Source organism: Dipodomys spectabilis, unplaced genomic scaffold, assembly GCF_019054845.1.
Source record: "Dipodomys spectabilis isolate Male_0828 unplaced genomic scaffold, ASM1905484v1 ptg000024l, whole genome shotgun sequence".
NCBI classification, from domain to species: Eukaryota; Metazoa; Chordata; class Mammalia; order Rodentia; family Heteromyidae; genus Dipodomys; species Dipodomys spectabilis.
The window spans coordinates 3,090,276-3,115,192 of NW_024870701.1; the positions used below are offsets into that span (position 1 = coordinate 3,090,276).

General features: G+C 42.9%; 1 protein-coding gene across 1 annotated transcript in view; it reads left to right on the forward strand.

The window, feature by feature from the left end:
* Colec12 (collectin subfamily member 12) overlaps positions 1-24,917 on the forward strand; it is a 175,237-nt gene that overhangs the window by 119,970 nt on the left and 30,350 nt on the right. Inside the window, exons 3-5 of the mRNA XM_042675288.1 lie at positions 10,327-10,449; positions 20,507-20,605; positions 21,526-22,572. Of these exons, the coding sequence (XP_042531222.1) occupies positions 10,327-10,449; positions 20,507-20,605; positions 21,526-22,572 (1,269 nt within the window). The remainder of the gene's footprint in view (positions 1-10,326; positions 10,450-20,506; positions 20,606-21,525; positions 22,573-24,917) is intronic.

Genomic DNA, 24,917 nt, shown 5'->3' on the forward strand with positions numbered 1-24,917 from the left:
GATGTTCCCAAGAAAGAAATATAAATTATAATATCCTAGAAATTATGGGATCCATTTTTGTGCCAGTAGAGGGGTTTGAGCTCAGGGCCTCTTAGCTTTCTCACTCAAGGATGGCACTACCACTTTAGCCATAATTCCGCTATAATCTTCAGATCTCAGCCTCCTGAATAGCTAAGATTACAGAGTTGAGCCGCTGGCACCTAGAGCTTAGATGCATTTTTTTAGACATCCAAGTGTATTGACATTTAAGGTCTTCTTTGCTTTTTTTTCTAGGTGGCTTTAAACCACCAGGAATCCACCCTTATATTAGTTAACTTGTTCTCGTATGTTCCTCATTGCCTTTAAAAACACCACCACAGTGCTTTCTAGATACATCCATGCATGTTTAAAACAATGGCTTAGGCCTTAGGGTCTTTGATGTCATTGTTCTGGGTTCTACACTTACCGGACTCCTGTACAAAAGGAGGTCCAAGCTCAGAAAGGATTTAATGTTTATCAACTTCACATCAGTATAGTGTGGGGATACGCAAGTTGAGCATCCCTAATTTAAATGAAAGGGGAGGGGGGACTTTTTGAGAACTGACACGATGCAACAAGTGGAAAGTTTCACCCCTGACCTCATGTAAGGGGTGACAGTCAACACACGGGCACACTACACTATTCCACAGTCACTTCAGGCTGTACTATCAGAGGCCTAGGAGATATAGTTGAATTTTGTGTGTAGGCTTAGGTCTTGTCCTTAGCTATCTCATTATGCAAAGAATAATATTCCCAAATCTGGAGAAATCTACAATACTTCTGATCGCAGGCATTTAGAGAAGGGATACTGAATCTGTGTGCATTCCTAAAGTCCCATTGGCATTCGTTGGCATTGTTTGGTACTGGATAAAGTGTGTGCCCAGCATGCATATCAACCAGCCAGGGCTGCAGATACTCCACCCAGCAGAATTCTGCCAGGCAGAATTCTTGGGGTGTGGTTGGGGCTGCTCTCCATGGGCTTGGAATTCCATCTCAATAGTCAAGTTTAGTTTTCTGGGGGCTCTAGCTGGGACTGTCAGAATCCAATCAAAAGATTTGTTGAATATGACTTAAAACACATTCCATCTGTGTCTCTGTCCAATGCTACCACTTTACTTTTATCTTGGTCTCAGAAAGCAGAAGTCAAGGCTCCTCTTACTCAAATACACCAGCTCTCAGAGAAATCCATTGTTTTTCCACAGAGCTGCAATCTCTCTTACTTTTAAAGATGGGAGCTTCCCAGGCAAAGTTATCATTCTAGCTGCTCAGGAAGCTGAGACCTGGTAGAAAAGTCCATGAGATTTTTATATCCAATTTACCAGCAAAAAGCCAGAAGTAGAGCTGTGGCTCAAATATTAAAGTACCAGTCTTAAGTGAAAAAGCCAAGACTATGAGTTCAGGCCCCAGTACCACAACAAAGGGAGGAGGAAGGAAAGGAAGGAAAGGAAGGAGGGAGGGAGAAAATGATAGATGTTTGTGTTTAGTCTTAAGTCCTGAAGTACTATTTGGACAGAAATATCTCCCTTGGAAACATTATACTAAAGATTAAAGATGGATCCTTTTATTTTTTAATTGTAAAGGTGATGTACAGATGTACAGAGTTGTATGTCAGGTAATAAGAGGGATCCCTTATTCCTGAGTCATCTCAACACGTTTTTTTGTTTTTTTTTTTGTGCCAGTCCTGGGGCTTGAACTCAGGGCCTGGACACTGACCCTGAGCTTCTTTTGCTCAAGGCTATCACTCTACCACTTGAGCCCACAGCACTTTTGACTTTTGTGTTTATGTGGTACTGTGGAATTGAACCCAGGGCTTCATGCATGCTAGGCAAGCACTCTACCACTAACCCACCTTCCCAGCCCATCTCAACACTTTCTGGGTGTCAATATTAAATGTAAATATTAAATAACTCCTTTGACAAGGAGTTATAGGTGCATCCTTAACTCACCCAGCTTCTCTATTTTGTTTGAATTAGAACAAGAGTGTGAGCAAATACCGTTTTTCCAGGAGTACCTTCCCAAAACCATAGACAAAGGCTTTTGCCGTTAATTCTGCAGCAATCTCAAAGGTTTGGATCATGCACTCCTGGCCCTGGCTCAGTGGCTCAGGGACTTCGGGATTACGATGCTTGAGTTTGGAGGCATGGCTCAATTGGTAGAACACTAGCCAGTGAGGAGAAGCATCAGGCATTGTGATGCTTGACTTGATGGAAATGAGTATAATAAAAATTACAGTATGGTCCAAAATAAGAAAAATCTATGAAGTCAGGGCAGGAGTATGACATGGTAGAACACTTGCCTAGTGTATGTGAGGCCCCAGGGTATTGATCTGCACCCTGACAAAAAGCAACAAAACAAAAAGCCACCATGGAGTGTGTGTGGTCTGTTCAGTCTAGTCCCCGTTTGCTGTTCCTTGCAGGCAGGAGGAGAGAGGGGAATTGAGATCAGAAGAGACCTGAGAAATGCCTTGGCATTTGCCAGGTTCAGACCTGGCACCCGTGAGTGGGTGGGCATAGGAGAGGGGGTGGGATCTTGCAGATATAACTCAGTGGTAGATCACCACCTGGCATAAGTCCTTGGGTTCAATCCCTAATACCATAAAAAAAGGAAACGGCCCTTCATGTTAGGAGTCTCCACAGAGCATTCATTTCTACACCTGACAACCTTGACTAACTTCATCTTCAGTGTCCAAGTAGTTTACACCACTGGTGCCAAATCTGTTCTTTATTGCTAACAAAAGTAGTTGCTATGGGAGCACAGACCTCCCCCCCCCCCCACCCCCCCCCCCCCGCAACTTAGAGTCTCCAGCTTCTTAGGATACAAACTACCTAAAGCTGGCAACATTCCTGCATTGTATCCAGCCTACAGTATAGCCCCATGTTGCAGCCTTCCCTTCCTCCTGTCCTGTCTACTCAGCCAGAGGCTTTTTGCTCTTTTCCTAAAGAAAAAGCTTCTCTCCCCTACTTGGTGATCTCTTTTTGTTGTTGTTGTTGTCTCTTAATTCTATGTGTCTTCAAGTATAGTCTTCATTTAAACAAATAGAAACATATATTTATGGAGGAAGGAGGCATGTCTATCAAGTTGATTACTGTTTTCATTTACACTTTACCTATCCCCCTCCCTTTTGCCATCACACTAGTTTTCCAAGGAGGGGGATTGTTTTGTTTTGTTTTGAATTAACCAAGATGGATGCTGGTGACTCACACCTGGAATCCTAGCTACTCAGGAGGCTGCAATGTGAGGGTTGTGGCAAGAAAATCTGTAAAACTTGTACCTCCCATTAAACATGAAAAAGCCAGAAGTAGAGCTGTGGCTCAAGTGGGTAGAGTACCAACAAGTACTCAACAGAAGTAGAGCTGTGGCTCAAGTGGGTAGAGTACCAACAAGTACTCAACAGGTGGTTGAGCAAAAAAGCTAAGGGACAACACTTAGACCTTAAAATCAAGCCCCAGGACTGGCAGGCACACATACATACACACATACGCACACACACACACACACACACACACACACACACACACACACACACACAAAATGAAGCAGGTAGATGTGGAAGAGCAGACTCAGGCATCTCTCTGAACATCTTCCATGCTCCAGGATCATTCCAGAGAGTCACAACAAATACCCTGCCATTAACAGAGGCTAATGATAGCAGGGCACTGCTCCCTGTCATCATTGTTAGCCCTTCAGCTGCCCCAAAGTGGCTCTTTTTAAAGAAACAACTCTCAAAGCAAGTGTTGGGTTGTGCGATTTTGTTTCCCATCTTTGCCTATCAGCTTTAGATTTGTGTACTCAGAGATACACAATGCATCTCAGCCTGGGAAGGGGTCTAAGGGCATGCTTTGCATTCCTTCCATTTGTATCCCCCATCCTGCACCCCATCAGACAATGAGGTCCTTGGATGCCTATGGAGCAGATGCTCTTCAGGTGTTTGCATTTGGACTGCCCGGCTCCTGAGCAGCTGACCTCCTCTCTCAGAACATCTACATCCTGGCCTGAAGGACACTTTGGAAGCTGGGTGTCAGGATTGGGAAATCCCCTGCACCCGAGTGCTGGTTCCAGTGGATGTGAGGAAAATGGATGGGGAGCCATGGCGCCCTCTTTTCTCACTGTCTCTCTCGTCACTGGTTAAGCCACATACTTTGCAGTGTACTAGAGAGTACTCTGCAAGGGGTGGCCAGAGCCCCCAGCCAGGCCTGACCTCTCATGGAATAATGAATTGACTTAGGGGAGAATGTTCTTACGTTGGTTAGCACAGACGGTAAGAGAGAAATCACAGCTTGCTGTAACCTGCGCCCTGTCATGGTTAACTGGGGCTGCCTTTGACCACTCATTTTGAAGACAAGTTATCTCTAGCTATGTGAAAGGTTGCTTCTGCCCTGACTGATTCTGACAGGACACTTGGAGTACAAGTCTAACTCGTCAGCTCTTCACAGCAGATCTAGTCAGGCACCTTTCTTCTTGCCGTCTTTTTGTTTGGCACATCCCAAGGTGAATTAGCTTGGCAAAGCAGTGTGTAACCCATCTACACTCAAATCCCAGCTCAGTCACTCACTGGCTTAGGGTCTCAACCTCTGGGACTCTGTACTTTCCCAAAAATCTGAACACTTAAAGAGTCAGAATTGCTGCCTTACAGGGTTATTAGAGATCCTGTGAATAGGAACGAGGAGGAGTTTGGCCAATATTAAGTCCTTAGTAGTAATAGCAGTCCTCTCTGCTATTTTTGTCTTTGCATTTGCATCAGTAGCAAATCTCACCCACGAAACCAATGTCTGATGGACTCCCTCCAAATACCTGTGTGGTGTCTACGTGTCTGCTTCAGTTAGACAGTGGACTCTTGATGGCAGGCTGGCGCTGCTGAATTTTCATGAGTTCTTTTAATAAAATGGTTGAACGCTTAATCACAGTAGGGCATCGTATGACATGATGCACCTCATAATGAAGTTGTCAGAGCTGTAGAAATGGCTCCAGCCATCAGGTCTGTTGATAGTTGGCTCTGTGCTCATAGGATGAAGTGATCAGGAGGACAACCAAAAGAGAAAGGTCAGTTAGAAAGGACAAAGGTGAGAGATGGGATTGGTTGACCTCCCCAGCCAGCAAGGATCCTTCTACTCATGATTGAAAGCATTGTGGACAGCTCATATAATAAAAGATTCTTATTTTTAAAACCACAGAGAGGAAAATAATGACATTCTTTTAAGACACTGTACATTCTGGCAGATACTATATATTCTGAGTGGGGTGGGGACCATTACATCTGGTTTTTGCCTACAATTCTTTTTTTAAAAGGCAGGGTATAAATTACAAAAAAATTAAACAAATAATACATAATCTTTATTTTTAACACTCAAGCCAAACCAGAATGGACTGTCTTTTCATGCACATGAAGAAAAAAGGTTAACAAAAACAAAACATACCCTTGGTAAATGTGCAGAGTATTACTACACATTCCAAATGAACGATGAAGAGTTCATATGCTTATAAAACTCTCCTCTAAGCAGTTTTTCTGGCTTAGATACACATTTATGAATACAAAGTTTCTGTGAGGCTTCATTTATTTAGCCCAGAGAGTGATTTTATTACCAATTCTTCTTCTGCTTCCATTTTTGTGATTCTCCATGTTGTTTAGGAAACTTGGCTTAAGATGTCCAACCTGGTATGTTGGAGCCTGCCAGTAATCCTAGCTACTTGAGGTGCGGAGGCAGGATTGTGGTACAAGGTTAGCACTAACAAAATTAGTTCAAGACCATGTTTGAAAAAACAAAACTAAAGGGCTGGGGGTATCACTCAAGTGGAGGCCTTGAGTTCATTACAAATCCAGATAGATAGATAGATAGATATGTAGGTAGGTACAAAGACAGACAGACACAGTGTACAATGCTAAGATTTCTATTGAGAAAATAAATTACTCTTAAATAACAAAGATTATATCAATTATATATATTCTATTATGTAATAAGTGGCCTTTAAAATAAGGATAGCTAATTATTTGTAGGATATTTTGTATTTAAATTTTGTTCTGGTGATATTGCAAAACATCAAAGCAAGTTCCAAGGACATTAACTCTGATGGTTTTGTTACTTTGGAGGAGGGCATGTTAATTACATACAGGAACAGATTTGACTCATCAGTTCTACTGGTAGAGCCCATCATTCTCTTGGGTTTATGGGAATATATGCCATCAGGCAGTAGATTAATAAGTACCAAAAAACCATATGAAAAGGTCATTTTAAGTCTCAGATCAAAACTTGTGGTCTTGCAGCTTCTGCAATCTTGCAGCTTCTTGCAGCTTCTCTTTGGTAACATGATTACTTAAGAGTCACACCACTGAGATCCAGACTTAGATAATTTTGAATTGTCTCAGAGGCATGAGCTCTGACCTTAGCCCAGTCCCCACCTGCAAGGAAAGGGGTGGATCCTCATGGATCCATTGTAGCAGACAAGCCCATCATGGGGACCATACATGATGGGAAAATATAATAAAAGAGAGGACTCTTTTTTCTTCCAAAAAGTAGACTGGGTTAGAGCCTGAACCACAGCACTTGGGAGGGCTCTTTATGGGGAACCACAGCAGAAAGGAATTCTCTCTGCTGGTGAATTCTTCTGGCCCTTTGCCCTGCCATTTCTGGTGTATTTCAATTATTCCTGCAACCAGCTAACCCCTCTCCACCCACCACACACCCACACTGCTCCTTGGAAACATGTTTTACTGGAATCAGGGCAACCTGGGAAAATTAGACTTTAGACATTGGGAATCAAATTGTCTGCGTATTATGAATGTCAGTGGAATATTAGAGGCATGAAACCAGAGTGATTCTGGCTTGAGGGGGGTCTTCAAAGGTTTTGGAATAACAGATTTGGACTGTGGGAAGTACATTCAAACCAGGAGGCAAAGATGGGATGGAGCAGGAAGTTGTTCAAGAGGGATGCCCAGTGGAATGGCATGCATTACAGCATGCTGTTGGGAGCAGGTTTTGCCAGAAGAGGCAACACTGCTTTCCCTCCTGACCTGGAACATCTTAGCCCCTGCAGCATTCTGCAGATTGGCTTGCACTTCCTTCCCTTCTCCCTCATGGGAACAAAGTCCCCAGTCTCTGAAAAGTAATGCTAAGAAAACAAACACCACAAAGGCTGGTAACAGGCATATCTCTCTGAAATGTTTTTTTTTTCTTTTTGTGACCATCTAGGCTTAAGGAGGAGGGGGTCCCCTGGCTCCAGGAGTCAGCAGGGTCTCTTTGTAGTAGGCATCTGTCTGTTTGGCCAGATGTCCTCCCAGGGGAGGGCAGAGAAGGAAAGATAAAACAAGGGTTCTTATTAAAAATAAGTCTCCAGGGGGAGAGAAAACAAGCCAGAGAAAGTGTGTCAAGTGGAAAGAGTGAGCCAGGCAGTGCCATCTGATATTGATTAGTGCCGATACAACACATGCCACAAGGAAATGTCCCTGCCTTTCGGAAGGTGAGCCAGCGTTGGCTGGCTGAGAGTGAATGTGGATGGATGTCATGGACACAATATGCCCAAGGGCAACCCAGTGCCAGCACACAGGAAAGGACAGGAGGGACAGGGGCTTGCAGAGGGACAGGACACATGGCTTCTTCCCCCTCATTGGCCTTACTTTTCCCATCAATAGTTGTGACTTGATGAGCTCAGTGCTATTTTGCAGAGCATCTGTATAACCTGGGAACTTGTGAACCAGCCTCATTCTCAGGCCTCCTGGATCCGAAAGTCTCTGTGTTCATGAGTCTTTGCATAACTATGATGCACTCCAAAGTGTGAGAGGCTGTTCCAAGCTATGAAACTGAAGGTGGGGTTGGGAGGGCCTTCCCCTAAGGTCTATAGCCAGAGCATTAGAATGACTGCGGAGCCCAGAGAGCTAATCTGACTCGTTGTTATGTGCTGTTTCCATCATTCTGTATTAAACATGGCTGAAGAACTCCTTTCACTGAAGAAGGGCATTGTGGGTAAAATTTCAAACCAGAAGGTAGAAACCTGGACTATAGCTAACCCCTCATGACTGCCCCATCTGAAGTTATGAGCACAATCCTAGACGACCAGTCCTATCTGTACAGTCATTCGAGGCGACATCATTAGTGAGACACACTCACACATTAGTGAGACAGGGCCGGGACACCAGGAGTCTCCTGATATTCTCATCTGTTATACAATGTGATTTTCACATTAAAAGCTGCATTGTCTTCGTCTTCTGTGTTTCTAATCAATCAGATGGAAAGTTCTTTATATGGCTTCATTTCTGGAGTCCCTTACACCAGAGTGTAAGAGAAGAGACAGAAGACGCTGTTGACCTTTCTTTCTCTTTTTTTGCTTTCCTTCTTCTTTCCTTCTTTCTCAAAAAGTTAAATTATAAGCAGTACAAGTTTTTCTCTTCTCATAAAAATATCTAGTTTTTCTATCCGTTCCATAGTCATTATTCACAACCCTGCAATCACTTAAATGTCAGTATTTGTCTGTCTGTCTGTCTGTCTACCTACCTACCTACCTACCTACGTGTGTGTGATATACAAAATGGCTATTATTGAGAATTTAATCATAAAAGTGTCAATGTTGGGCTGGGAAGGTGGCTCAGTGGTAGAGTGCTTGCCTTGCATGCATGAGGCCCTGGGTTCGATTCCTCAGCACCACATAAGCAAAAAGAAAAAAGCCGGAAGTGGCACTATGGCTCAAGTGGTAGAGCGCTAGCCTTGAGCTGCAGAGCTGAGGGACAGCACCCAGGCCCAGAGTTCAGGCCCCATGACTGGACCCCCCCCCCCCCCCCCCCCCCGCCAAAAGAAAGTGTCAGTGTTATTCAGGTGCCAGTGGCTCACGCCTGTAATCCTAGTGACTTAGGAGGCTGAAATCTGAGGATAGTGGTTCAAAGCCAGCCAGGCAAGAAAGTCCATGAGTCTCTTATCGCCAATAAACTACTCAGAAAAAGCCAGAAGTGATGCTGTGCTCAAGTGGTAGAGTGCTAACCTTGAGCACAGAGAAGCTCAGGGACAGAGTCCAGGCCCTGAGTTCAAGCCCCAGGACCAGCCCAGTAGCTCACGCCTGTAATCCTGGCTATTCATGAGGCTGAGATCTGAAGATCACGGTTCAAAGCCAGCCTGGGCAGGAAAGTTTATGAAACTCTTATCTCCAAGAAGCTACCTCCAAAACAGACACAAGTAGAGCTGTGGCTCAAGTAGTAAAGCACTAGCCTTGAGCACGAAAGCGTAGGCCCTGAGGTCAAGCCCTAAAACTGGTACGTACACACACACACACATACACACACACACACACACACACACACACACGCACACGCATGCATGCACACACACACAGTGTGTGTGAGAGAGTGTTTTCTGCTATAGGTTTCATTCAGGCTATTACAATCAATAGCATGTGAATAAACCAGCTTTTTTCGTAGGGGGAAAAGAGAGTACTAATTTGTATTGTTTACCAAATTCCATGGTATAAACATCCCCTCTGGGGATGATTTCACCTACCATCAATTTAATAACTACAGTTCTTACCAATTTAACAACTGGCTCAAGCCAGTTGAAACCAGCTCCAGAATACCAGTGAGACACAAATCAAGAGATAAGTCCACTGGGACATGATAAATTCTGCAGGACTCTGGGCATTCTCACACAGTGAGAATTCTTGTTCTTGTTTTTTCTTCTTGTTTGTTCATTTATCTGTCTTTGAGAAAGTTGGGGGCACAGAAATGGAAAAAGGTGAACAAAGTGGCACTCACTATACACTATATGGAAAATGAACTATACAACTTGTGGGTAGGGATGAGAGACACAAGGGAAGGGATGACATTGTCCAAAGACAGATGTACTCTTTACTTGATTTATATAACTTATGCAACATATGTGTAACCCCTCTGTACATCATCTTTATCATAATACAAATAGAAAAGATAAAAAAAATTAAAAGATAAGTCACAGGTCTCTTTTTGGTTTGGTTCATTGTGTCTGAATTGCTGTAGGTCCCGTCATATGTGAAGCAAGAGCATTTAAATCCTTTGTCCCAGAATGATGCTTATTTAAATTGTAGTCATAATAAACAGTATGTGATTTAAAAGTATTCCATAACATGAGGTTATATGTTATTTTAAGGTCATATTAAATGCAACCATAACAATATAATGTAATTTTTTAAAAGTTTATATTGCTCTGGTGGAGAGTTTATTTGATTTGAAAATTCTTTTTGTAGTATTGTAAAGCATATGTAAAAATAATTTAGTCATGATATTTGAACCTGAATACAAAAAGACACAGTTTGAAATGGTGTTTGCTTACTATTATTAAAATGTGACTTCTCTTACAGGTATTCAAGAAGGAACACAATGTACCAAATGTAAAAATAACTGGGCACTGAAGTTTTCTATCATATTATTATACATTTTGTGTGCCTTGCTAACCATCACAGTAGCCATTTTGGGATATAAAGGTAAGGGCCTTTTCATTTCTCCTTCCAAATAGCAAGGAAATTCCAAAATTCATCTTTTGCTGATTACAGGCCCATTCCTGTAATCCTAAGTACTCCAGTGGCTGAGATCTGAGATAGAGGTTCAAATCCACGTCAGGCAGAAAAGTCCATGAGACTCTTTATGTACAGTTAACCACCAAAAAACTGGAAGTGAATCTGGGCACTGGTGGCTCACGTCTGTAATCCTAGCTACTCAAGAAGCTGAGATCTGAGGATCGTGGTTCAAAGCCAGCCCAGACAGCACAGTCCATGAGACTCTTATCTCCAATAAACTACTCAGAAAAAAGCTGGGAGTGGTGCTCAGCTCAAGTGGTAAAACGCCAGCCTTGAACACAAAAACTAAGGGACAGCCCTCAGATCAAGCCCCCTCCAGCATACACAAAAATTTCATTAAGTTAAGCATAAAAAAAACTCACCTTTGCAGATATGAAGTGCAGTCACCTGTCGATGTCCATGGGGAATTAGTTCTATGTTCCCCTCCCCAAGTCTTCAGAAACTCTGGATGTTTGACTTCCTTAAGTGAAATGGTGAAGTATTTTTTCAGAACGCACACATCTCCTCATATTCTTTCTCTTGAAAGTCTCTATGTGATGTATAATTATGTAAAGGTTATAGAAATAGGTGTTTTACTGAAGTGCTTAGAGAATAATTCATGGAAGAATGTCTGCTTATAGCTTTGGATATCCAAGAGGAGAAGCAGTGGTTTCTTTTGACTCATTTCAACAACACTAATGGTCCTACATGGGTTGTAAAGATCGTGTTCCTCTTTGTTGTTTTATCTTACCTATTTCTAGCTATTCTATCTGTTTTTTCCCATCTTGCTTCTAAGAGGCTCCTGGAAACCCAGGAGTCAGCAGATGGGAAAACAAGATCTCCAGAGATTCAGCTTACTCATGCAGGGATTGGCCTTATCTATCTCTTTGTATTTACAGTTGGCTACTGTTGCTTAAATAGCTCCATAAAAATACTGCACACATTTCTACCTTACAAAAAAGTTAAGCCAGCTGGGCACCAGTGGCTCACTCCTGTAATCCTAACTACTCAAAAGCTGAGATATGAGGATTGTGCTTCAAAGCCAGCCCGGGCAGGAAAGTCCAAGCAATTAACAAAAAGCTGGAAGTAAAGCTCTGGCTCAAGTGGTAGAGCACTAGCCTTGAGCAGGAAAGCTTAGGGGCAGTGCCTAGGCCCTGAGTTCAAGCCCTAGGATGGGTTCATGTGCACACACATATGCACGTGTGCACATACACACAGGTTTGGACAACACCTGTCTGACTTCAGGTAACAGTAGTTGTTGCCCAAATCCTCCCAATTTATAGAACGAGTACGTCCTCCTCAGCCCTTCCCTATCCTTCCCAGACATCACAGGAAGCAGGTGTACTGGTTCAGAATCACCAAGGGTACATGTCCTTTTATAGAACCTAGCATGGAAGTCTATCTTAAAGTCATGACACAGACATATCTGTCCGTTTGCCACACAGGGTCATATTAGTATTTGTTCATCTTCAAAACCTCCTCCCAGTAGCCACCTCAGCTGCCTTCCCTCAGATCTGTGGATTAACCAAGCCAGATATGTACCTGCTTTTTTCCCTGTCCCTCAGCCTATGAACATGACATAGGAAAAATAAGACCAGAGTGAATTCCCTCTGCTGTGATTCCTCCCCACCAGTCCCCATGCTTGATGGGCTCCTAAGGAAACATAGTACATTGGAATTAGAAGGGGCCTCAATCCTGGCCAGTCAAAATTTAAATCTGGGTCCAACTGAGCTTAACATATCTGTGGATATTCGGTATGTGTTTGCTTCATGTGCCTGCCTAGTTCTATAACCTGGGTACTGATCATCACACCTTAAAGGTTCTGATTGCATTTTGTAAAATGGCCATCATAGTAATTTGAGATGAGCCAAGACAAAGTAATAGAATCCATCTAGTCCTATGATTGGTCCCAGTAGATAATGGTTAGATTCTTCCTCCCTCCTCTTCCTTCCTTCCGTACCTTGCTTTGAACTCAGTCTGGTGCTTGTTATGTAAGGGATCTGTCATGCACCATCCCCTTTTTGCCCTTAGGGTATTTATTCAGACAAGCTCTTTTGGCTAAGCTGGACCTTGGATGGCAATCCACCTACATATCTTTCCACATAGCTGAGATTGCAGGTGTGGGCCACCCTCCCCCTCCACCCCCACTTCAGTTTGCTTGTTAAGTTCAGGTCTAGCTTTTATCCCAGCCAGCCTTGAATCATGATCCTTCCAAGTAGCTGTCCCTTCTTCCTTGTTATGCGAATCATGATCCTTCCAAGTAGCTGTCCCTTCTTCCTTGTTATGCAGCACTAGCTATTCGACCTGCCAGTCTTGTTAAAGTCCTCAGTACAGTCCATGATTTTTAGCCCCCAACCTAAAGCCATATTCATGGGAAGCATCATGCATGAGTGAATGTATTGGCTGATGAATTGGGGCAATGAGAACTTGGAAACTTTCCAGGCCGTTTTATCCATGTTCAGTGAGTTCCTGCAACCTGGAGTCCCACAGTTTTCAGATGAAGCAGCAGAGTATGTGATTAAGAAAGGCTTTTAAGTCCTGACCAGGGTTAGGCCAAGGGGCAGGAGGGGAACCTACATAGGAAGGGAGGGTGCCCTGTGTCCAGGTCCAGATAGCCTTCTTGTTCCCCAGATTATTTAGGCCATTACTCACTTCTCCATGACTACTTAGTGACAAGTGTGAAGTCAAGCAGCCATTTAAGTACTTTCAGGGCTCAATACTACCCAGTGATACTGTGAGAATAAGCATTTACTGCTAGAAACAGTATGGGAATATGTAACATTTTGTGATTTTTTTTTAACCTCTGCTTGGAAATAAGAGCTAGGATCTTTATGCCATCAGAGTCATACAAAAATTTCTAAACAAAGGGTTTCTTTTTTATTTTTGTTTGGTTTGGTTGTACTAGGATTTGAACACTTGGGTCTTAAGCTTGTTAAGCAGGTGCTCTACCACTTGAGATACATCGCCAGCCTCTTCTGCTTTAGTTGTTTTTCAGATAGGGTCCTGCTTTATGGCTGGGGAGCCTGGACGGCAATCCTCCTATTTTTGCTGCCCACACAGCTGGGATGTCACACCTGTACCAAGAACAAAGCTTCTTATTGGTTGAGATAGGGTCTTGCAAACTTTTTGCTAGGGCTGGCCTTGAACTGTGATCCTACTCACTAATAGGCAGGATTATAGGGTTGAACCACCATACTTGGATATTTCTTTTTTTGATTTATTAAGGTTTTCCCCCCATTTTACCCATTGGAAGTCCTCCAGCTCTAACATATGTTAGTATGCTGTCCGTTTGCCTGGAGCCCCTTTGGCCTGTTCTCCACCTACATTGCTCCTTCTTGCTCTTCCTGGATCATTTAAAGCCATCTTTCCTCCAAAGTACTCTTCCTTTACTCTTAGTCCTTTTGCTCTGTGTCATTATGGCCCAGGTGTCTAGTTTGTCTTATTGATGGATAGGCACATGGGTAGGTGGGTGGGATAAATGGAAGGAAGGGAAGGAGGAAGGAAAGAAAGGAAGGAATGGGAAGAGGGAGGGAGGGAGGGAGGAAAGAAAGGAAGGGAGGGAGGGAGGAAGGAAAGGAAGCAAGGGAGGAATGAGGAAGCTGTGTGATTAATAGATGGATGAATGGATGGATGGGTGGATGTTTATGTGAATAGATGATAGAGGTAGATGTTTGGATGGTGGATTAGGCCTGATTTCTATAAAGATAAACAATTGATGCCCCAGGTACCTGTAAGCAATCTGCAGATAAAGGACCACTGCCCCCTCAAAGCCCTACCTAGAAACCTCAAACTTGGAGATCAGCTTGGCCTGCCCTGTGGAATATTACCAATGTGAAGGGAGAAGAGCTCTGGGGAGGAAATATAAGAGGAGCAAGATGGCATCTTGCCCCTTGTTCCCCTCCTTTAATGCTTCTATTCCTCAGGCCTTCAACAAAAAAGAAGAAAATACAACTTGTACTTCCTGGTTTCCAAACCCAACATCAAGGAACAAAATGTTGATATTTTCCAGATGTACTTTCTCCTTACATGTACAGAGATTCCTCTTTGTTGCTGATAAGATTCTGGAGAACTAATACTGCAACAGGGCGAAAGATTAGAGAAATTCTCCCTTCCCACACCTCCTTTTAATGGCGGAAAAAGTACTCTCCACAAAATGAGTGGGGAGGGAAAGAAGAGAGAGAGAAAGGCTGGTGGTGGGGGAGAAAAGAGAAGGAGAGAGGAAAGGGACAGAGAGAGGCAGGAAAAGAAAGAAATACACTGAAAGAGGTGTAGGGATGTGTTTCTCTGCAGGAGAAGCGGGAGGAAATGAGACTCCTGTATTAGAGCTGGTGAACACAACTCCACACAGCTTCTTCCTGGCCTATCCGTCCCTCAACTGTGAGTTAGGATGTAGGAAGTTTCTACTGAAGAGTTCCTTGGCGGAACGAGCTAGAGAATGGCTTAGTCACCAGACAGGGCAGTAGAGAGCTGAAGTACCAACAACTCAGCAGATACTCATTCTTGGGCAGGTGTAGCTTGGTGCATCCTCCACCTGGGCCATTAATCAGTGGATCCTTCATGACAGGGACCATCTAATTCACCGAGTCATGTTTCCTCCAAAATATTTCCTGAACAGGAACATCCTACCCCATTGCCCTGCCCCACAAACTGTCTTGCTAAGGACGGTTAAAAACAGAGTCAGAAATCTGAATTTTGCTCGATAAGAGCATCCTCTAAGCTATGTGTGGTGTCCATGCCTGTAACTCCAGCTGCTTGAGAAGATCTGGAGATAGCAAAGGTTCAAGGCCACCTGGGCAAAAAAGTAAGCCCCATCTCAGTCAATAAACTGGATTTGGTGGTTCATGCCTATAATTCCAGCTCTGTGCGAAGTGTGAATGGGATTGTATCCAGGCCAACCTGGACAAAAAAAATGTGAGACCCTGTTTGAAAAATTACTAAAGCAAAAAAGGGCTGGGAACTTGACTCATGTGGCCAAAGTACATACCTAACAAATTTGAAGCCTTGAGTTCAAAATTGAGTACCACAAAATAAGAAAAAAAAAACATCTCCAGGAAGTCACCATTCCTAGCAGTATGACATCTATCTTGCCACTGGGCTCTGCCAAAATGACCATGACAATGGGATTAGTGGCTTTCCAGATGTACATCAAGTCACACTGTCAAACCCTCTAGAACCCTGGGAAACAGCCTGTAGATTTAGTTCTTCTCTATTGCAATGTAAATGATCTGCTAGGCAGAAATGCTTTCCTTGAATTCCAAGGGGATGCAGTGTCATTCCTGGAGAGATCCAGGAAGTAACAGTGTGAGCACTGAGTGGAAGCTCTGGGCTGGCTCCCTGTTCCCTTCTCAAGGGCCAGGGCTATGGCCTCCATCTCTTGGATCTTTGATGTCTAGCTCTATGCTAGAGGCTTAATAAACACCCAGTGCTAATTATGAGATGCAAGAAATATATAGAAGACAGTCCTTCCCTATTGGTGGAAACTGCATTTAGGGAAGAGAAATACTAAATCGAAAGCAATGTAGAGTTCCAGAGGGGATGAGAATTTTGGAGTTAGATCTCCCAGCCTGGTACCCTCTGAGTCACTTAAAAGCTGGGTGACTCTGGAAAAGTACCAAACATCTCTGGGCTTCTTTCTTTTTCTTCCTCTCAAGTAGGAGTGATAGGAATAAACTGCAGTGAGGGTTCATTGCACCGTACAAAGAATTATAGAGACAATAGAACTGTTACTTGTCATTCACGTAAAGGTTCAGTAGGTATGCTCAGGAATCAAGTCACTAGCCAAGCTTAAAATGATGGAGTGGCGAGACTAGACCTTTAAAAATGGGTAGAAATGTCAGGCACCAGTGGCTCACACCTGTAATCACACCTGTAATCTTCTGAGGCAGAGATCTGAGTATCCCAGGATGAAGCCAGCCCAGGCAGAAAAGTCTGTGAGACTCTTATCTCCAATTAACACAAAAAGCCAGAAGTAGAGCTGTGGCTCAAAGTGGTAGAGGGCTAGGCTTGAGCAAAAAGAAAGTTCGGGGACAGCATCCAGACCCTGAGTTCAAGCTCCAGGCCTGGCAATAACAACAAAAATATGTGTAGATATGACCATAGAACATAATGCTAATCAAAATGAACTCCAAGATATGGAAACAAGAAGGGGTTTTTGGTTTGTTTGCTTTTGTCTTTGTTTTTTAGTGTACTGTTTGCAGTTATGTCTTTTTTTTTCTTTCATTTCCCTGTGGACACTCCATTTGATTTCAGAGCCCTTTGTCTTGTATATAAGTTAATCTGATTTGGAGAAGGGAAGTGGAACCAGAAATGGTGGGACAAAGAGTTAACTAATGCAACAGCCATACTCATTAGACACTATGTTGGAAATGGACTTTACATCTGGGGGAGGGGGAGGAGAGTAAGGGAGTGGGAGAAAACAAAGGAAGGGATAATACTGTTTGAAAAGAAATGTACTCATTACCTTACTGTACGTCATCTTTACAATTAAAAAAATGTGTAGAAATAAGACAAGTGAGGAGGTTTGTGGCCCAAGCTAAAGTGCTCTTCTAGAAGGGGTCTTATTGGCACATTACCGTGGAGGTAACCTTTGCTACTTTGGCACAGCTCTCAAAACCTGATGTTTGGAAGAAAACGACATCAGGATAGTCTCCAATAAAGGAGCCCTAGAAAGAACCAGATTGTTAAGGTGGGCACCAGCAGCTCACTCCTGTAATCCTATCTACTCAGGAAGCTGAGGTCTGAGGATCATGGTTCAAAGCCAGCCCAGACAGGAAAGCCCATGAGACTCTTAATCTTCAATTAACCACCAAAAAGCCAGAAGTGGAGGTGTGTAGCTCAAGTAGTAGAACACCAACCTTGAGTGGAAAAGCTCAGAGACAGTACGCAGGTCCTGAGTTCAAGCTCCAGTACCAACCAGTACTCTCTCTCTCTCTCTCTCTCTCTCTCTCTCTCTCTCTCTCTCTCTCTCTCTCTCTCTCTCTCTCTCTCTCTCTCACTGAGGCCTGTCTGGAGCTGAGAGTTTGTAGGGTAGACAGATAGCTCTGCTGCTGCTTTCTGAGTTGAGAATTAAGAGTAAAAATCTAGGCAGTGCTGTGCTCACACGCAAGGGTTTACTCTGAGCCTCTTCACCTTGTGTTTTATGCACTAGCCAGCTGCCAGCATTGCAGCCGAAAGTTTACAGCTTTATGCTGAAGTCCTATTTTTAAACACAGACACACACCCTGGTGCAAGGAGCCACTTTACCAGCACTGACGGGCTGGGTGAAAATAGTTTCCCTGCAGTACTGAAGACAGTTAACCATTTCTTTAGTATTTTTTTAAGTATTCTTTTTATGCTAAGGAAACCTGAATTATCTGTCCGTGACAGTTCTGTGTTTTTCTAAACTAAAAGGGAAGAGAATTGAAAGAGTGTAGGAAATGACTGACTACCAGCATAGTTAGAGGTTTTTGTGGGCTTCCAGAAAAGAGGCAGGACTTATGATCTGTGTGTGGTTTAAAGACAGAGGCATATGTTTTGATTTGAGAATCAGAGCTGAGCCTAAACTTGTAAACATCCCCTATTTTTTAAAAAAAATTGGCTTGTCTAAAGTGCATAGAATATATTGTATTCTGTGATGTTTCTAGGGATTTTGGAGAATGCTTTCCTATCTCACAACTGAGGAAAGATGATTTGAACAGACCCCTGTGTCCTGTCCATTTTTCAAAACTGTGCAGAGGCTTCTTGCTTGGTCTCTTTGTGTATTTGCTTCCACCCAAGACAGAGTTACACTTACTTAAATACCAGGCATAATAAATGAAGCATTTGTAAAACATCTACTTAGTAGCACACACTGAGCTAAGAGCTCTTGGATGGAGCTGAGAATGTGGCTTAGTGGTAGAGTGCTTGCCTAGTATGCATGAAGCCCTGAGTTCAATTCCTTAGCACCACATTAACAGAAAAAGCTGGAGGTAGTATGGTGGCCCAAGTGATAGAGTGCTAGCCTTGAGCAAAAAGAATCTCAGAACAGTGCGCAGGCCCTGAGTTCAAGCCCCAGGACTGGCAAAAACAAAGTTTGCGGGTAAAAATGAATATAGGCAGGCTTCAACTTCCCAATAGTACAAAGCAACACAAGCCCAGCAGAAATGAGACTGAAAAACTGCAACATTTGGATTGATCCCTTGTCTCAATAGTGACGAAGAGTGAATCTACAGATACAGAGGGAGAGAAAAAATAGCAAAAATTCTGCTAGACTGGGGTACCAAGGGAGGGTCACCACCTGGGGTGGGCTGTGTAGGAGTTAATAAAGTATCTTTAGAGATAGCTACATGACTTTTAGGATAATTTGATAATCATAAACTATAACAGTCTGAGATCCAATCAGAGGCTCCTTACAGCCTGTACTTGCTCCTAAACAAATCTGACTGGCACACACCTCTGGGGGCCAGTCTATTGTTCCATGCAAGCCTTCCTGGGGCAATGGGCCAGGACCAGCAGGTGGTAACTCAGGGCTGCATCTGCTCAAGGCCATGATGAGAAACTTCGGACCTTCCTGGGAGGGGGAGTTGGCCCTCACTACCTAGCCAGCCTCTTTCATCACCTCTCAGAAACCATACTTGGCATTGTGAATTTTTCACTCTTTTTTTCCTTGGTTATATAGTACATGATATGTGGTATGATCCTGGTCTGAGGGTAGGCAGCAGTATCGACCCAAAGCCCCATCAGCCACTGGCTGATGGAAATAACAGACACACCACAGTGGTGGTATTGCTAAGCGGGGATGCTTCATAGGTTAGCAGTATTCAATGCATGTGCCATATTTTCTTGTGATGATTTCAAATAGCTAAGGATTTATTAGACATATTCTCCCTGTAAGTTGAGGAGCTTCTGTACGAACTTCTTTGCAATGAAGGATGTCATAATAAACAAGGCCCGGCTCAACACTGTGAGCCCCATCATCTGGCCTTTAGAAAGGGTTTACAAATACCTAGAGATGATGTAAAGGTGCAGCTTAGTTGAATGTTCCCACAGGCAGTGACATGCTCAGTCCTTCAAAACTTCGGTAGTAGAACTTGACCCAAAGAAGAACATTGAACATAGAGAAAATACATGGAAAGGCTTCAATGGGAAAAAGCATATGGGGCAGTGCATGCATTTTATTATGGCCAGATGCTAGGTGCTTGAGAGAAAACATAGTCTGCTTCAGGACACATCTGACTGATTCCCTGGCTCACACAGTAATAGGAACTTTCTTCTACCTAAGAAGAGGACCCAAAGAGACTCTTCCCATCTACTCATTTGTAAATAGAACACCTGATGAACAATATAAACTGGATGGATTAGCTCATAATTATTATCCCAAATAGACTCATGCTAAAAACAGTTGTTCTTTTTTGCCACGTGATGATGGCTCATACCTGTAATCCTAGCTACTCAGGGAGCTGAGATCTGAGGATCTTAGTTTGAAGCCAGTCCAGGCAAATAAGTCCATGAGATTCTTATCTCCAATTAATCACCCCCCCCCAAAAAAAAGCCAAATGTGGTAGAGGGTTAGCCTTGAGCACAAAAGTTCAGGGACAACATCCAGATCCTGAATTCAAGTCCTAGGACCAAAACCGAAGGAGGGAGGGAAAAGAAAAGCTGTTCTTTAGGAAAAGAAATCATTTGTCTATAATCTAAACATATACTTTACTTGTTGAAAGTGTTCTTAGGTTCTGGTAATGCCTTGTAAGTTTCAGAAATTTGGGGTTAATTTTTAAATTTTTATTCCCTCCTTCCTGAGTCCTAGGATTGCAGGTATGCATGACCACACTTGGCTATAATTTTATTTTGCCTTGCATGTGCTAGGCCAGTGTTACACCACTAACACCCCTAGCCTGCTCTCCCTACATTTGATTTCAATTATGTTTTTTTGTTTCAATCTGTTTCCTTGATGCCAAAAGACCTCTGGTCTTGAAACAAATGTTATATATAGGCAGTGTGGACTCATCTATTGTTTTCCAAATCTTAGTTGTAGAGAAAATGGACAATGTCACAGGTGGCATGGAGACATCTCGCCAAACGTATGATGACAAGCTCACAGCCGTGGAAAGTGACCTGAAAAAACTCGGTAAGCTGTGACAAGAGCGAATCCTTGAGAGCGTTCTTTCATTGTACTTGAATTTATATAATGACAACTTTTTAGAAAGACAACACTATAAACGCCTATTCTCCAAACAAGGCATTCAGTTTTGTGCATGTTTTTTGAGCCTATCTTCCTGATTTAATTCAAAGACTTATTTTTGCAGTTAAGGACTAATTTTGGCGTTGATTCTTCCCCCCCCCCCCCAAATTGTACATTCCAAATAAAATCTGAAGACTAATCCTGACAAAAAAGAACCACAAATAGCCCCTATTAAAGGCTTAGTATTTGGAATATTTTAAATATCTTACATTTCAAAAGAGATTGTAAAAATTTATAAAATATTTCAGTCTATTGTTTTCTTTGATATAGGCTTTCACTTCTTTTTTTTTTTCTGGTACTGTGACTTGAAGTTGAGAACTTGAGCTCTTGTTCAACCCTCTACTGCTTGGACCACACTTCTACTTTCAGCTTTTTGCTGTATTTGGAAATAAGAGTCTCAAGATGTATCTATCCAGGCTGGGTTCAAACCATGATCCTCAGACCTGAGCCTCCTGAGTAGCTAAGATTACTGGCATAAGCCACCAGCACCTGGCTTTAATTTCACTTTTTAGAAAGGATTTTGGTGAATGTATAAGATTGTTTCCTTCTCAGAACACCCTGCCTGGTACCCTAGAATACCATAATTTCCCCTGTGTTCATCCAGTTATGCCAATCCTAGGGGCAAGCACCCTTTCTGATTCCCAGGATGAAGTTTTTGTTAGACATATGAATTCTAATGCCGAGCAGTCTGCATATCCCACAGTCTGACACACAGGGCCTCTCCATTAAGTATCTGAGATCTCTGACCTTGCCCGAACTCCTCGCCATTCCACACCAGTCTAAATGACTAACATCTCTTATTCCAGGGGACCAAACTGGAAAGAAAGCTCTAAGCACCAACTCAGAACTTTCTACCTTCCGATCGGACATTCTGGATCTTCGTCAACAACTCCGTGAGATTACAGAAAAAACTACCAAGAACAAGGACACATTGGAGAAGTTACAGGCAAGTGGGGAGGTGCTCGTAGATAGGCAGAGTCAACTGAAAGAATCTTTGGAGAATAATTCTTTCCTCATTACCACCGTCAACAAAACCCTCCAGGCGTATAATGGCTATGTGACAAATCTGCAGCAAGACACCAGCATGCTCCAGGGCAATCTGCAGAACCAAATGTACTCTCACAACGTAGTCATCATGAACCTCAACAACCTGAACTTGACCCAGCTGCAGCAGAGGAACCTCATCACCAATTTGCAGAGGTCTGTGGATGACACGAGCCAGGCTATCCAGCGAATCAAGAATGACTTTCAGAATCTGCAGCAGGTTTTCCTTCAAGCCAAAAAAGACACCGATTGGCTGAAGGAGAAAGTACAAAGCTTACAGACGCTGGCTGCCAACAACTCAGCCTTGGCCAAAGCCAACAATGATACCCTGGAGGATATGAACAGTCAGCTCAGCTCATTTACCGGTCAGATGGACAACATCACCACCATCTCACAGGCCAATGAGCAGAACCTGAAAGACCTTCAGGACTCACACAAGGATGCGGAGAATAGAACAGCCATCAAGTTCAGCCAACTGGAGGAGCGCTTCCAGCTTTTTGAGACAGACATAGTCAACATCATCAGCAACATCAGCTACACAGCCCACCACCTGAGGACGCTGACCAGCAATCTGAATGAAGTCAGGACCACATGCACAGATACCCTAACCAAACACACAGACGACCTGACCTTTTTGAATAATACACTGGCCAACATCCGATTGGATTCTGTTTCTCTTAGGATGCAACAGGACATGATGAGGTCAAGGTTAGACACTGAAGTGGCCAACTTATCAGTGATTATGGAAGAAATGAAACTGGTGGACTCCAAGCATGGTCAGCTCATCAAGAATTTTACAATACTCCAAGGTAAGGGTGAATTCTGCATTTGTGTTTGTACTAGTTATCTCTTGCTGCCTAACAAATCACCCCAAACCTGGCAATTTAAAACAACAAGTACTGCTGTAACAGTTTGGGTGGATCAGGAATTCATAAACAGCTTCATAGGTTGGTTCTGACTTGCTATCATTCATAAGGTTGTAGTATAGGTGTGAGTCAAGGCTACCATTAATCTGAAGGCTTGATGGGGCTGGAGGTTGCTTCCTACACAGCTTACTCAGCTGGCTCTAAGAGGCCTCAGTTGCTCATTATATGAATTTGCTTGATTGTCATCCGCTTTCAGAGCACTCCTGCTCTCCCAGGGGAAAGACCAAAATGGAAGCCATGGTAACCGTTTTTGTCCTTGTGTCAGAAGTCTTTACTATTACTTCCATCATATTCCACTATTTAGAAATAAGTCACTAAATTCAGTTCACACTCAAGGGAAAGGGAATAAAGCTCCACCTCTTGAAATCAAGAATAAATATACTCCATTATTTAGGCATTGAATGAAAGATTGGTTAATTTGGACTTTCTCAGTACTTGAGATATTTTAATATCAGAATACACTGAGTTGCTCAGAAAGCAAGATTAATTCTTTTTTCTTCTTCTTCTAATTTTTGTGCCAGTATTGGGGTTTGAACTCAGGGCCTTGGTGCTGTCCCTTAGCTTTTTGAAGGCTGGGTTGCTCTCCCATTTGAAGTACACTTCCACTTCCAGGTTTTTGCTGAGTAATTACAGATAAGAGTCTCAAGGACTTTACTGCCTGGGTTGGCTTTGAACAGTGATTCTCAAATTTTAGCCTTCTGAGTAGCTAGGATTATAGACATAAGCCTGGGTCCAGCAAGACTAATGATTTTTATGTTACAAAGTTTCTATTAAGGGATTTTTAGTTCCATATGTCATGAGCAGATGGATAGTTAGTCCTCACAGTAGTGGCAGGATTGAAATGATCCACTCCCATATCAAATCTGCCATCTAGATCATTCCCATACATTGGAAGGCCTTGACTCAGATGAAATCTACTTTTGAGGATTTGTAGCAACTATATTGCAATAGTAGCTTCCAGTCAAATTGCTTTCACAGGTTTTAAGATCCTGTATGGAGGATGCTAGGCTCAGCTATTTGGGGTTTACAAAGACAAGTTGGTCCTTGTACTTATGTAGTTTAAAATCAGAATTTTAGAGCACTAGGACTAGGAACTAAACAAATGCAAAAGAACAAATGTAAGCCAGGTGCTGTTAACTCATTGCCCAGCTACTTGGAAGATAGATCTAGAAGATAGTGGTTCAAAGGCAGTAAAGTCCTAGAGACTCAATTAACTAGCAAAACAATGGGCTTGAGGTATGACTCAAGTAGTAAAGCGCCAGCCTAGCAAGCAAGTAAGCAATAATAAGGCCTTGAGTTCAGACACGGGTTCAGGAAAAAAAAAAAAAAAGAGGCATAGGTTAACACATTAAGGGGAGAGAACTCTATACACTAAATTGAACATGGGGAATTTGTTTTCAACTGCAATAAAGTCTTGAGAAGAAACTATAAAAAGATCAGTTGTGAACTTTCAGTAAGGTTGCAGTCATCAGAATGAAGTTTGTCTGAAAGGTAGTAATCTTACTCTTAACTCCTCACATTAGCAGAGCTCTTAAGAGTGGTTGAACTAAGAGAATGAAAAACAGTGTATTTGGCTTGCATCGAGGCATTTAGCAATGGTACCATAAGAATGAGGTAAAGAGGTGGCTTAAAGCAGAATTAGGTGAACTTGCCAATTGTACTACATAAAAAATTACACAGCTGGAAACAACCCTCATTGTTTCAGTTTCTGTGGGTCAGGATTCTGAGCATGGCTTCAGGGACCTGTCATTGAGGGACTGTGTTTTCATCAGACATGGGACTGGAAGGAGTTCCATTTCTATGGTCTCTTGGATTCTGGGCAAATTTCATCTTCTTGAGGGAGGCTTCTGGTCTTTTTCTGGCTGTCATTTGGAACCTGTTCCCAATAACATATCACAGCTCCTTCAAAGCTAGCAAGAAAACTTCTCTCAAAGATGGATCCTTGACTAACAAAGCCTAATCAGGGAGGTGACTTCCTACCAGCTCTAACATTCATCTTTATTCATTGGAAGGGAAGAGATTAGATAGAGGCATGAGACATTGGTTGGGAGGGGAGGGGGAAATGGGAAGATCACTCTTAGGTATGTCTTCCAAATTGGTTGAATAGACAAGCCAGGTGCCAGTGGCTCATGATAGGGAAGATTGTGATTTGAGACCAGTCCAAGCAGAAAAAGGATTAAAACCCCTTCTCAACTAAGACCTGGGTGTAGTTGCACACAAGTATAATT